General features: G+C 38.6%; 1 protein-coding gene across 2 annotated transcripts; it reads right to left on the bottom strand.

Moving 5' to 3' along the window:
* Window positions 1-6,152: 6,152 nt before the first annotated feature.
* Window positions 6,153-11,783, bottom strand: LOC127430780 (proteinase-activated receptor 1-like). 2 transcript variants are annotated; one of them, XM_051680835.1, is made up of 4 exons: window positions 11,564-11,783; window positions 8,556-8,642; window positions 8,171-8,290; window positions 6,153-7,933 (listed from the first exon to the last, which is right to left on the bottom strand). In XM_051680835.1, the coding sequence occupies exons 3-4, from the start codon at window positions 8,256-8,258 to the stop codon at window positions 6,771-6,773; spliced, it is 1,251 nt and encodes a 416-aa protein (XP_051536795.1). In that variant the 5' UTR covers window positions 8,259-8,290; window positions 8,556-8,642; window positions 11,564-11,783; the 3' UTR covers window positions 6,153-6,770. The 2 variants fall into 2 exon arrangements, with proteins under 2 accessions (XP_051536795.1, XP_051536794.1); XM_051680834.1 differs by lacking the exon at window positions 11,564-11,783 and adding an exon at window positions 9,664-9,896.
* Between the last annotated feature and the right edge of the window lie 1,721 nt (window positions 11,784-13,504).

Raw genomic sequence — 13,504 nt, 5'->3', positions numbered from 1 at the left:
TGGACACCACTGATTATGAATTAAGAAGTGTAAGCCACAGAGGGAATATTCTACTATTTAATATCTTATACTTGAACAGTAGGTGCGATCATGCGATACAGCCTCAGACCATACTGGTATGAATTTGTTGCTGCATTACACAAGCTGTATGTCTTTCAAAGCTTGTAATTCTTGTCGCGCATGAGTGACCCTAGATGATACGTACCGATTTATACAAATCGAATGTCTGTCATTTTAGTTAGGCGTACAGGAGTATGCTGACAGTGCAAATAAAGTCATATCAACAGAATCTTATGACATAACTGGTCTTTTTTTTTTTTTCTTTTTTTCTCCCCTTTTCTCCCCAACTTGGAATGCCCAATTCCCAATGTGCTCTAAGTCCTTGTGGTGGCGTAGTGACTCGCCTCAATCCGTGTGGCAGAGGATGAATCTCAGTTGCCTCCGCGTCTGGGACCATCAATCCGCTCATCTTATCACGTGGCTTGAGCGTGTTACTACGGAGACATAGCGTGTGCGGAGGCTCCACGCTATTCTCCAGAGCATCCATGCACAACTCTCCACGCGCCCCACTGAGAGCGAGAACCCAAAGTGACTCTACCCACCCTAGCAACTGGGCCAATTTGGTTGATTACGAGACCTGGCTGGAGTCACTCAGCATGCCCTGGGTTTGAACTCGCGACTCCAGGGGTGGTAGTCAGCATCTTTATTCGCTGAGTTACCCAGGCCCCGACATAACTGGTTGTTAAAAAATGCTAAAGCATGCAAAATACAGCCTTGCGTCCAATTACTGCATGCCTACTGATTTCGTTTTTATGATAGAGTGAAACCATTTGTGGAAGGAAGCTTCCATAATAGTCGGTCTGATATTACCATGAGAGGGTCTAAACAGTATGTCTCTGGAAGATGCTTAGCAGGAAGGATTTCTGCAAGGGTAGACTCTACTGACACTGAAAAGGGGGAATAGAAGCTGCATCTAAAACAGTGGTTCTCAACCAGGGGTGGGGACCCATTAAGGGGCCTCGACACACTTCCAAGGGGCCTCAAGATCTTTAAAATTATTTAGATAAGGAAGATTATTATGATTTAAATATTTATTACATTATATAACTTACTGAAAATGCTAAAAATGTATACTCCCTTCAACATCTTGCTTTTAATGAAGAATATACAGTTCTAGGCATCCTGGAGTTCCAATTATAATGATTAATAGTTATAATCTATTGTCGATTAGTAGTTTCTTTCATTAAAACTTGAAAACAGGCTTTGTCATCATTACAGTAGAAATAGAGGAAATATATTATAAAAAAAAAAAGACCCTACATGGAAGGCCTTCAAATATTTTCTCTGACAGTGGGGGTCTTTGAAGTCAAAGGGTGGAGAACCACTGATCAAAATACATTCAACAGATTAATGGCATTCAGTGGGCATGCATGCATTTATACATCAATTACGTTGCAGCAACTGAGATGGCCATTATGCTTTAAAATATAATTCAAATGTGCTTGTATGACAAGTTTAAAGCTGCTCTGAATGTGTCAATGGCAGAAATAGCATGAGAAGTATGGTAGTAAGCAATTCTGAACCCGGCCCTAGTCTGGTTTCAATGCGGCACTGTGTTCAAGCTAGACAGATAACTTTCTGCTGAAATGCTATTCCAAAGTGTTTCAAAATAAATGATTAAAAGCAATTCTGTTCACTTAAAACTGAGTTGTGCAGGTACAGAGCAGGCTTAACACAGCTATGTAAAGATACCTTTAAAAGCTTGAATTCTCTTCTAGAAAAAACATGATTATAAAATGTATCTCATTACCTGCTAATATCTCCTACAAAGATGGTGGTATGCTGCTGCAGAAGGAATCATACAGCTATAGATAAAGACTTTACTGCTGCCAAAAGAAAGGTGTGATGTCACGACCAGCCGAAGGACCCCCGCAGTCCCTGCAGAAGATGCTGGAGATCTTTTATATACTCTTCGACGACATACTGTATCCGAAGAAATATCTTTATCTCCTCTTCAGTGTAGCTGCCCATGGTTGACAGTAGACTGCTGCGTTAGCAGAATTAGTAGGCTCCCTTTATAAGGGCTCTGGTGATAGCTGCCTGTAATAACATTCTACAATAATGCTGTCTTGCTCATCTATGAGGTCTTTTGATAACATAATCGCTTCGTCATCTGCAGCTTATATGTTGCGTTTAGTGGCAGCGTGGGTAGATTGGCATCACCTTTGAGATGTTACACTCGGCCTAGTAGGTTTGGGCATGCCCAGAAGATGATGTTTCCTTCAGTGTGTTTGCGGATAGGGATTCCAGGATCTCATACGATACTCAATCAGCTCCCCGATCTTCTAGGAAAAAGGGACTTTCTGGGTCTGAAGCTCGAGATGAGGCATGGAGGTGGGAAAACAAGGAGAAATTAGCGAAAATTATGACTGCAGGAGGCTGGAGAAATGCTTAGTCTTACCATGCTGCTGCAGCTGTGCTGCTACGATGCATAGGTGGGTTATATATAATTTAATGAGGAAAAAAGGGGTTTTGATTGGTTAACGTAGCAAGGTGTGCCAGGATGACCTATCAGCCTGTGACACAGAGTTCCCTAACTAAACTTAATTTGTCACTGATTTCGACTGTGGCATGATTGTTGGTGCCAGACGGGCTGGTTTGAGTATTTCTGTAACTGCTGGTCTCCTATGGAATTTCACGTACAACAGTCTCTAGAGTTTTCTCAGAATTGTGCCAAAAACATCCAGTGAGCGGCTGTTCTGCAGATGGATCTCAATTTCTGCTGAGGTACACAAATGGTAGGCCCACTGCACCCTCAGTTTTTGGCTGACTGAAGTGGAACCCGATGTGGTCTTCTGCTTTTGTAGCCCATCTGCCTCAAGGTTCGACATATTGTGCCATCTCACTACAATTGTACAGAGGGGTTATCTGAGTTACCATAGCTTTTCTGTCAGCTCGAACCAGTCAGGCCATTCTCTGTTGACCTCTCTCATCAAAAACACGTTTCCGTCCACAGAACCACCACTCACTAGATGTTTTATTGTTTTTGGCACAATCAGAGTAAACTAGAGACTTTCATGCATGAAAATCCCAGGAGATCAGCAGTTACAGAAAGTTACAGTCTGGCACCAACAATCATCCATGCAATTATCTAATCAGCCAATCGTGTGGCAGCGGTGCAGTGCATAAAATCATGCAAATATGGGTCAGGAGCTTCAGTTAATGTTCACATCAACTACCAGAATGGGAATTTTTTTTTTTTTTTTCTCTCTCAATGATTTGGACCATGGCATGATTGTTGGTGCCAGATGGGCTGGTTTGAGTATTTCTGTAACTGCTTATCTCCTGGGATTTTCACACACAACAGTCTCTAGAATTTACTCAGAATGGTGCCAAAAACAAAAAAACATCCATTGAGCTGCAGTTCTGTGGATGGAAATGCCTTGTTGATGAGAGAGGTCAACAGAGATTGGCCAGACTGGTTCAAACTGAAAAAGCCTTCGGTAACTTGGATAACCATTCTGTACAATTGTGGTGAGAAGAAAAACATCTCGGAATTCTATTCTGAGCTGCGGGTTGGCGCTGTTTTGGCGGCACGAGGGGGACCTACACAATATTAGGCAGGTGGTTTTAATGTTGTGGCTAATCGGTGTACATCTGGAATGGCATGAGAGTGAGTAAATGAGAGTTTTTGTTTTTGGGTGAACTATCCCTTTAAGTAAAATCACATCAGCAAGGCATATAAAGGCATACAAGTCATACTTCTTATGGATAAATTTATGTACTTACCGTAAAAGATGGCAGTGCACACTTGAGCAACTATAATTGCAAGCAAGACAGTTTTGACTCCCATAAGCACAGATCAACTGGTTTTATGTCTAATTTTATGAAAATTAATTACTTTAAAGGATCTAAATAGATAGACATGGCTGTACGGTGTCCTTATTTGCTACTCACTTCTGAGTGAGTGCTCTCTTCTGAATAGAAATACCAGAGTGTGACATCACTAAACCCTTCAGTCTCAATTAAGCCCATTTAGCTTCTGTAATACGACCCGTAGGGCCCATGAGAAAGGATTCTGTAATTGAGACTAGAATCTAGATGATTATGTCTGCTGTTCTGACAATGCACTGCAAGGTCATACAGTCTGAAATATTGCAATTTCCAGTCCATACAGTGATTCATGTGGTTAGGTACATTTACTGTTTCCTCTGAAGAGAATTTGTGGGTTGAGTTTTGTCCTCTTTAGTCGCTGCAGAAAGTGGAGATGCTGTTGTGCTTTCTTGGCTTATGGTAAGGCTATTTGAGATGTGCAGACCCAGTACTTGGTACTGTCTTTACAAGAAATCCATTCATGTGTAGTAGGAGATGGATGGTGCTGGACCACCTGAAGTAGAAAAACTTGATAGAGCAGCAGGTGTGACCGGAGGTGAGGTTTTCTGAGGTAAAGCACTTTTACATCACACAAATGCACACGCACATACACACATATATAAAATTTTAATAAGTTATGAAAACAATATGAGAAGACAGCTAATATACTGTATATTAGGTGAGAACTGAAATATTTCTAAAAAAGGAAATACTTCACTTTCAGATGTTATATCTACAAAGTGTCAACACTAAATCTTATTTCTTCAGTATTAGATGCAGTGTTTGCCAGTGTACAGTAGTTTTACAATGTGGACATGTGAATACACATCGCCACCTAGAGGATTGATTTATCACTGTGTGCCATGTAAAGGCCAATAAATAATCAATATAACACATGTACATTGTAAAGTCGTGAATGTATTAAACTTTATCCTGTGTACTTCAGTCAGGTGTCGATTTTCTTAACATAATAAATTGTTAGCAGTATGACGCCTTTAAAAAGTTTTTGTCACATACATTTTTTGAAGAATCAATATTTTCAGAAGCAATATGATAGGTGTGGATGAGAAACATATCATTATTCAAGTCCTTTTTTACTATAAATTCTCCTCCCTGCCCAGTAGGTGGCGATTATGCACTAAGAATGTGAATCGCTAAAAACAAAAGAAGTATGTGAAAGTGAAAGGGGAGTTTAATAGTAAAAAAAGGACTTACGCTGGGTTCACACATCCCCCGTGAGCGAGGCGGCCACGTCTCTTCTGTGAGAAACAGCAACGCCTCTGCGCAGAAAGTAAAGGTATGGGATCCTATACCAAATGTATTCTTTAATAAGGTCATAATAAGCTGATGTTATTGCTGCTTCAAGGACAACAGCAGGCAGTCACGTGCACTTCATCATTATCAGCACACTTGGTTGTGATTTGGTTAATGTTGTGTCTATACTGTACACCTACGTATATGGCAAAAGTTCCAGCAGTTTATTAATTATTTCCTTTTATTAAGTTATTTTGAGTTTACTTGTGTGCAGACATATAAATTGTAGTGTACTATAGGTTTGGTTTGAATAATTTTTACTTGCTTTTGTGTCTTTTCTATAATCTCCTGATTATTTTAGTGTTGTACTGCACCCAGAGCCGCTGAGCTCAGCATGAGCCACGTGGCAAAAATAGGCTCTTTCACTGCCGCTTTTTGGATGCGTCACCTCGTGACTCACGGTTGCAGTGGGGACAGTGTAATCTGTTAATATGGGTGCCGAAACGAAAACGCGCCACTCATGCCATGCTCGCGGAGGATGTGTGAACCTGCCGTTAAATATTCATCGGTTTCTCACCCACACTTATAATATCATATCTGAAAATATGGAATTAAGCACTCGAGTCATATAGATTACTTTTATGTTGCCTTCATGTGCTTTTGGAGCTTCAAAATGTTGGTACCCATTCACTTGCATTGTATGGACCTACAGAGCTAAAATCTTCTTCTAAAAATCTTCGTTTGTGTTCAGCAGAAGAAGAAAAGTCGTACACATCTGGGATGGCATGAGGGTGAATAAATGATGAGAGAATATAATTTTTGGATGAAATATTATTATTATTATTATTATTATTTTAAATAACTTTCCACACTTAAGTGTTATGAAATGTAAGCGATCTGCAAAAACAGGTCATTGGTTGTGGAAGGGTAGAAAATTGAGTAAAACTAACTGAGGAGAGTGCAAGAAACCTCGACTAACATAATGTGACCTTTAGCTAAATCATTAAACTGCTACAAAAGCGTAGTAAAATATGACCATTTCAATATAGTATGCATCACACATAATACACTGCACAACTTCCAATATTTGAAATACAGTAGCTTAGTAGCACATACAAATAACTTGTAGTTGTTTATATGGAATGAGGAAGCTAAACTTATCAGAGTATATCAAAATATTGCAACAGAAATCCATGACTAGATGCCCTTTACATGACATCTGTTTTTAAGAGATAAATTCAATGACACATTTTGTATATAAATATATGTATCTTATATAATCATCATGGTATATGTGTGTCCTACATAGAAAAACATTGAATACATACACATCTTACCATCTGTTGGTTAAGACTGCCAGTTAAATACAGTGGAGTGAATTAATAAAGCTTAAAGCAAAACTACACACAAACTATAATGCATTTACATGCATATAATGCATTACATTTATAACAGCATAGTCTAACTTTTTGCCTTCAGAATTACAAAAGTCACTATCTACTGTATCTCTTTTCACACGTACATATACTCTCTCTCACACACACACACACACACTTACACTTCCAAAATCAACTGAAGACCACACACATTTGTGCTTGCTGATCATTTATGAAATTATATGACTAGCTCTTTTTCTAAACAATTCACATCTTAATGCGAGCCTGACTGTACTCACAGTTCAGGTAAGTTGAATTTGACTGAGTTTGTGTGTTTGATAGTGTGCCTGCTCTTTTTGTCGTTCTTCTCCAAAACACAGAGCTGATCTGCTGTCTGCACTGAGACGAGCCGTAGTAGTACAGCAGAGGGTCCAGGAAAACACTTGAGCTCCCCGCACACACAGCCAACATGTAAGCTGCATATGATGAATCCCCTTCCCCACTGTAGCCTCCGGTGGCCAGACGAACACAGTGGTACAACAGGATGCCATTGGTTGGTGCAAAGCATGCCACAAACTCTGTCAGCACGGCGATAGCCATAATCACAGCTCTCCTGCGTTTGTCTGTGGATGATGATGTTGTTAAGTGTTCAGACTTGGCATTGAGCACATATATGATGGTAGAGTAACTCGCCAAGGTGGCAACCAGTGGCAAGAAGAAGAAGAGGCAGGAGAGGATGGAGAACAGGTACACATACTGCTGCTCTGTAGGGTCATCATGGAGAAGTGCGTCATGGCAGGTGACTCCCACATTTTTTATCTTAAACGTTTGCTTTATGGAGAGAAGTGGCACTGTGCCGGCGAGCGCCAGCAGCCAGACAAGCACACATATGCATTTGGCATTCCTTGCTCTCCGCCATGATAGTGAGGCAACAGGGATCACCACGACCACAAGCCTGTCCACACTCATGCACATCATCAGCAGTATAGAGCAGTACATGTAGCAGTAGTAAGCAGCACTTAGTACACGACACGCCACCTCGCCAAACACCCAATCTGAAGCGTTCAGGTGGTAGTGGATCTTCAGAGGCAGCAGCAGAGTGAAGAGCAAGTCCACACACGCCAGGTGAGACATGTAGATCACAGCTGGTTTCTTTACTCGAATCTTACAGGTGAATGTCACCAAGGCAAATGTGTTTAGGGGTACACTAATAAGGAAGATGAGGATGTAAAAAGAGGGCATGACACGTCTGACCAGCAGGCTTTTGAGGAAAACCATAGCCTCATCTGAAATGGTGTACGTCACCCAGGATGGTGTAGTCTGGTTGCATTTTGCTGCACCCATTTGAGTGATGTTACACAGATGTGTAACATGATGGTTATCAGAGTCAGACACTTTTGGTATATTAATAATAAAACTCTTATATAGCCCTGTAAACAAACCAAAGAAAAACACAACATCATCAATGAAAGTTGTAATAATGCTTCCAGACACATTAGCAAAGAGACATTGGTAAAGATAAAAAGTTATATAAACCTAGACACTAATGGCTGGTTTACTCTTGTATTATACTGCATCCTAGTAAGTGTTGTTACATGCATGTGCAGTGCTCAGGTAACACCGATTGCTTCTTATTTATTGTATTACAAATGTTATGGATACTTTACCTGTTTGGGTCTTATTGGGAATTATGGCAGAGTGGAGCAAATCCTGATCTGAGTCAATGTATTCTATTGGTTCATCAGTCTGGGTCATATAGACCCGATTAATAGTGAAACTGCGTCCAGCTGTAACCAAACAAACCGAAACACAACACAACAATTAAAGGCCTTGATATACTAGTCCTAACCAAGACAAACACAAGGCCGTTTCCTTTGAGAATACTGGCGGCAGCTTATCTATTAGGAACCTGATTGCTTTCTGTGTCTGCAAGTTGTTGTTGTTTTTTTTTTTTTTAAGTATATTTGTTTCTTTTACCCCAGAATTGATTCAAAATCTGTACGATAATGGCAGAGAATCAAAATGAGAGGATTTCTGGATACTGTACAGTACCTGGTCTGGGCACGTCTTGATCTGGAGGATAAATGTTGTGAGTTGGTTCATCAGTTACTGGAACAGCTATACTGTGTTCAGAACTGTCTGTAACCAACCATACAACAAAACAAAAAACATTAATCAAAGCTCTCACAAAACTACCAGACAAATGAAGGCAAAAGGAACATATCCGAGGCCTTGAAAAAGATTACGCTGAATAATCCCAGCCAAAGCAAACATACTGTAGGGACATTTCCGTCATAGGAAGAATACTGGGAGTAGCCTACAGTATCTACAGACTTTATGCCGCTGTAAGTCTTTAAAGAGCTTCTTCATCTGTTTTAGCCCATGAATCATTCCAGAATACACTGAGAGTCAAAAGTTTGGATACATTTAATTCACTTGACTGAATGCATGTTTGTCAAGATCTTAAAAACCTTCTGATCTAAACGCTTATCCATGATTAAATGCTTCAAATTAGTTTCACAGAGCAATATAAATTATACATAATTCCTTTACAAAAGAGCATGCAGGGCTGTAATCTTGACAAAGGGTGCTACTTTGAAGAATCTAAAATATAGTTTACACTTTCACTAGTTTTCGGTCACTACATTATTCCCATACTTTCTTTTTTATTTTTTTTATTTTTTATTTATTTATTTTTTTTTTAAATAGTCCTGATTATTATTATTTTTCACTATGTAAATCGTAATAGACCAAGTACAGTTTTTCAACACTATTTGCTTTTAGTTATACAGCACATATGCTGACCAGAACACAGTTTTTCAAGACATGCCTTTATCTGTCTACCAACAAAATAAAAAAAATAAATAAATAAAAAAACAGCATACATTGTTCCTGTTTTCCACAATGAATGTGTGAAGACAAGCAGCACATTTGTTACCGGGTACTGATGTAGCACTACATAAGGCATTATAATAATATTTGTTAAAGTACAGCGGTACATAAGAACGTTAGATATAAGTGGTTTACGGCTAAAATAAGACTTGTTAAAATGTTACATTCACTTAGCCAATTCGTATTACGTTAATGCAAATCAGCAAAAGACACAAAAGTCGTGGCATTTGTAAATAATGATATCAATTTCTATATTATGTTTACTTACCGTTAAACAACACCCCAGTGCATGTATGCGCAACTACAATCGAAAGTAAGATAGTTATAACCCCCATGAGTAGCGTTTCCAACTCTGCGAAAACAGTGAATTTCAGTACGACGTCAAATCGCCCAAATTCAGAATGTCAGGACAGACGAAGTCACTGTTACTTCTGCACGCTGATGTCGCTCGTGAGAGGATGTGCGTTGCAATGTGGTGACATCACAGACCATACTTCAAGTCTCATATGGCTACAAGACCGAGTCTGACTACCCCGCAGTGCCCATGGGAAAGAATGCGATAAATACAGTAGATAGTCAGACAGTACGAAGGGAAAGACAAACAAATATATTTACTAAGGGACGAACAGACAGACAGATAGATAGAGGATCGAAATAGATAGACAGGCAGACAACAGGGGCAGTTCTAGACCATTTTGACTGGGGGGCGCAGTGTGGGGCCCGTGCTTGTAGGGGGGCAACTGTATTATAGGCCTACCTTAAATGTCCCCTGTTCACATATAAAACATCATATGCTGTTTTAATATGTGTACATGCAATTTTTTAAAGACAACCAAAGATTCATCAAATATGAGTAAAAATAAAATAAATAATAATTGTAATATATTTAAACAAACAGGCTCATGACAAATGTTTCAATTAGTCACACCCTAACATTCTGGTTTTACCCACAAACTTTAAGCCATGTTGGCATGCTGTTCTTTAGAATGACTCATGCAGTAAAATTCTTGGATAAAATGAATAACAGCCTACATCAAGATTTTAGGTTAGAATTTAATCAGTAGGCTATAATCAGCATGTACAGGTCTTGTAAATGGTCACCATTTCCTTTAAGATTCTTTTAAGATTTAAGCACATTTTTAAATTCACTAGTTCATTTTTAGTGGTCCAGTGTAACAAGTGAATTTTTAAATGCACCTATCTCCATTATGAGTTTAAAAAGGTTGCATGTGTCGTAATTAAAGCCATGTTACTGGTCACTTATAATGTTTTTTTTTTTTTGTTTTTTTTTAAATCATTATTATGTCTGTCAGTGTCTGCGCATTCCTTATTGTGCACGCTTGGTGTTCGCCTCTTATTAGAGAATTGCTAATATTAAGCTCAATTCTCCGTTATTGAGCACTTGTGTGCCTCTCCCTTGTGATGAGTGCTCATTAAGTATTTGATCGATAAATGGGGTTCATAAAGAGGACGTTGTGTTTGTTGTCTTCCCTTTAAACTATTTAGTGCTTCTCTTGCATTTCATTTGCAAGAGAAGCAGCAGGATCAACAATGAAGCTTGTTCTCTCTCTCTCTCTCTGTCTCTGTTAGATGCGCATTTGCCTTTATTCTTGCTCCTGAATCCAAAAGTACCAATATTAATCTGTATATATAATTAGGTTGAAGTGCGTTGATGTGGTGAGCTTGGTGAATAAGAGCTTTTCTCACTGAATGTAAGCCATTTATTTGGGCTTTAGTGGGGTGGTTTATAAGGGTTCCAATGTTATGTTTTTAAGTGTATTCATAATAAATTTGCCATTGCAGGTGCGGTGTGGCCCTGTATAACATTAACTGCTATTTCTTCAGTCACTTCATTGTTTGTTTTGCCAAACTTGTTGCACTGCATTTGTCTTCTGAATTGTACAGTCCAAAACATTAAATTAAAGACAGTGGAAAAAATACCTCGATATAAATAACATAAGTGTGTATTGCATATTGTTCCAGAAATGAAAACCCGACAGATACACATACAAAAAAAAAAATTGTATAATGAATGTTTGCCAAATAAGAGCGATCTCTAACGAGTTGTGCTAAGGTGCAGTCAATAAGTTAGAAAATCAGATCCAGATCATTTTTCGTGATAATAACTTGGGAAATTGTGCTATGAAAGTAACTTGACTTACACTTACATTTACATCAGCATGTATAATCCACATTAAGTAGAACTGGAGCTGGCAGGCCCAAAGATGCGAAACTAACGCTGAACTTCTACCTTATCTCTAGATGTTGTTGGCTCGTTATTCGTTTGACATCGGTTTCTCCTACCCGCACTCTCTGGAGCTGACAATTTTATGATATCATTAGCACAGCTAGGTTAAAGAATATATGACTATATCATACAGGCATAAAACATTGAACTCAAACGGTCAGCGCCTGTTGTAGCTGGAGAATTATACCTAAAAATGCTCATGTGCTTTCATAAACTAGCGCTTGTAAGGGACCGTCTGAAAATTCCACCCACAGTACTAAATAATATGCTTTCAAAGTTCAGCAGTACTTTACTTATTTAAATGAAATAACACAGCATTAGTTTGCTGAGAATGCCCCATACACAAGTGTGTATTGCCTGGTTATAGAACATAATAAAATGGATAAAGTTTGATAAGAGAAGCAGGCCAAGCATATTTCATCTTTATGTTTGAGAACCTTTGGAGTTGGTTGGTTTAGGCTTGTGCTCAAAAGCCTATCATCTGTTCATTACATAATTTCCTGTCTGTTATACCCCTCTTCTCTATCTTCTGTATGCACAGTTTTCCGTTTCTCCAAGTAAAAAAAGTGCATATTTGTGTAATGTTGTGCATTTTATATAACCATTCCAGCAAACTTTGTTGTGTTTTATCATTGAATTGGTGAAATTATAGAGATTGTTTGATAAAATAAATTTCATAAGTTATATATATATATATATATATATATATATATATATATATATATATATATATATATATATATATATATATAAATTATTTACTCTGTGCAGATTATCTTTATTTTCTTATGTAAAACAGAAAAATATGTTTCTTTGTTTGTAATCATTAATTTGAGTTTAGCCTGTAAGTGATCTAACTCCTAATCAACCGGGCGCATCCTGCTCTCACAGAATGGCTTGTGACTAGAGAGAGTCAGCCGAGAGACCACTGATCTGAGGGTGTGTGTGTGTGTGTGTGTGTGTGTGTGTTTCCTGCCCTGTTTCTAATAAACTGCAGACATGATCCGCCAAAGAGCTGGTGTCGGTGGTTCATTTGTGGTGCTGGGTGAAATCCACTACATTTGCTTGTCCATGTCTCTGTGAAGCTCTGACCGCTCACTGATTAAGATAACACACACACACACCGAAGCTGTTTCCTGTTTCTACAGGAAACCAGTGCTGGACAGGCACATTTTTGTGAAGGGTTGTGAACATAGGAAACAGAGATTGCCAAACTCGTCTGTTATCTCATAAATTATGTTTGAAATTGCTGCAGACTTTCAGTAAATTAGCAAATTTGTTATTCTATAAATATCTTGATCTGTGGAACTATGTGAGCTTTATCTCTAAATGTAAAGAGACTTTCATCATGCTTATTTGACTAGTTCTAAATGTTGAGACAACTGAGATTACCTTTTTTGTTGGTTTGTTTCTGCTGGCTGTTCTGCTTACAGTTTTGTTTTGTTTATTTTTGGTGTGCAATGAACATTTGGTTTGCACTAAAACCAGCTTATATCGGAAGGTGATATTACATGGTTTCTAGCTGGTCCAAACTGGTCAAGTGTGGCACAAATTGGTCTGGTACACCACCTTGGCTTGGACCAGAAACAAACTAGTGACCATATTCCTAAAACCAGCTTGCTGAACACCTTTAGCTAGTATGACCTGCAATTTATTTAATTTTTTAGCCAGTTTGTGTCAAAATGTCTTAAAACTCCATGAATTTTTATTGTGGACCCTGTACACTTTGTTCTCTCTCAGATTACCTCTATCTACTCGGAGAAGGAAGATTTTGTCTCGATTCATGTGCTTTTTTTCTCACAGCCTTGAGATTAATTGGACACACACATTTAATCACCTACTATCTGTTCAGAGCGATACT

The sequence above is a fragment of the Myxocyprinus asiaticus genome, chromosome 40, assembly GCF_019703515.2.
Source record: "Myxocyprinus asiaticus isolate MX2 ecotype Aquarium Trade chromosome 40, UBuf_Myxa_2, whole genome shotgun sequence".
Classification (NCBI taxonomy): domain Eukaryota; kingdom Metazoa; phylum Chordata; class Actinopteri; order Cypriniformes; family Catostomidae; genus Myxocyprinus; species Myxocyprinus asiaticus.
Note: the sequence above shows the minus strand (reverse complement) of the source record. Positions and strands in the feature narration are given on the sequence as shown.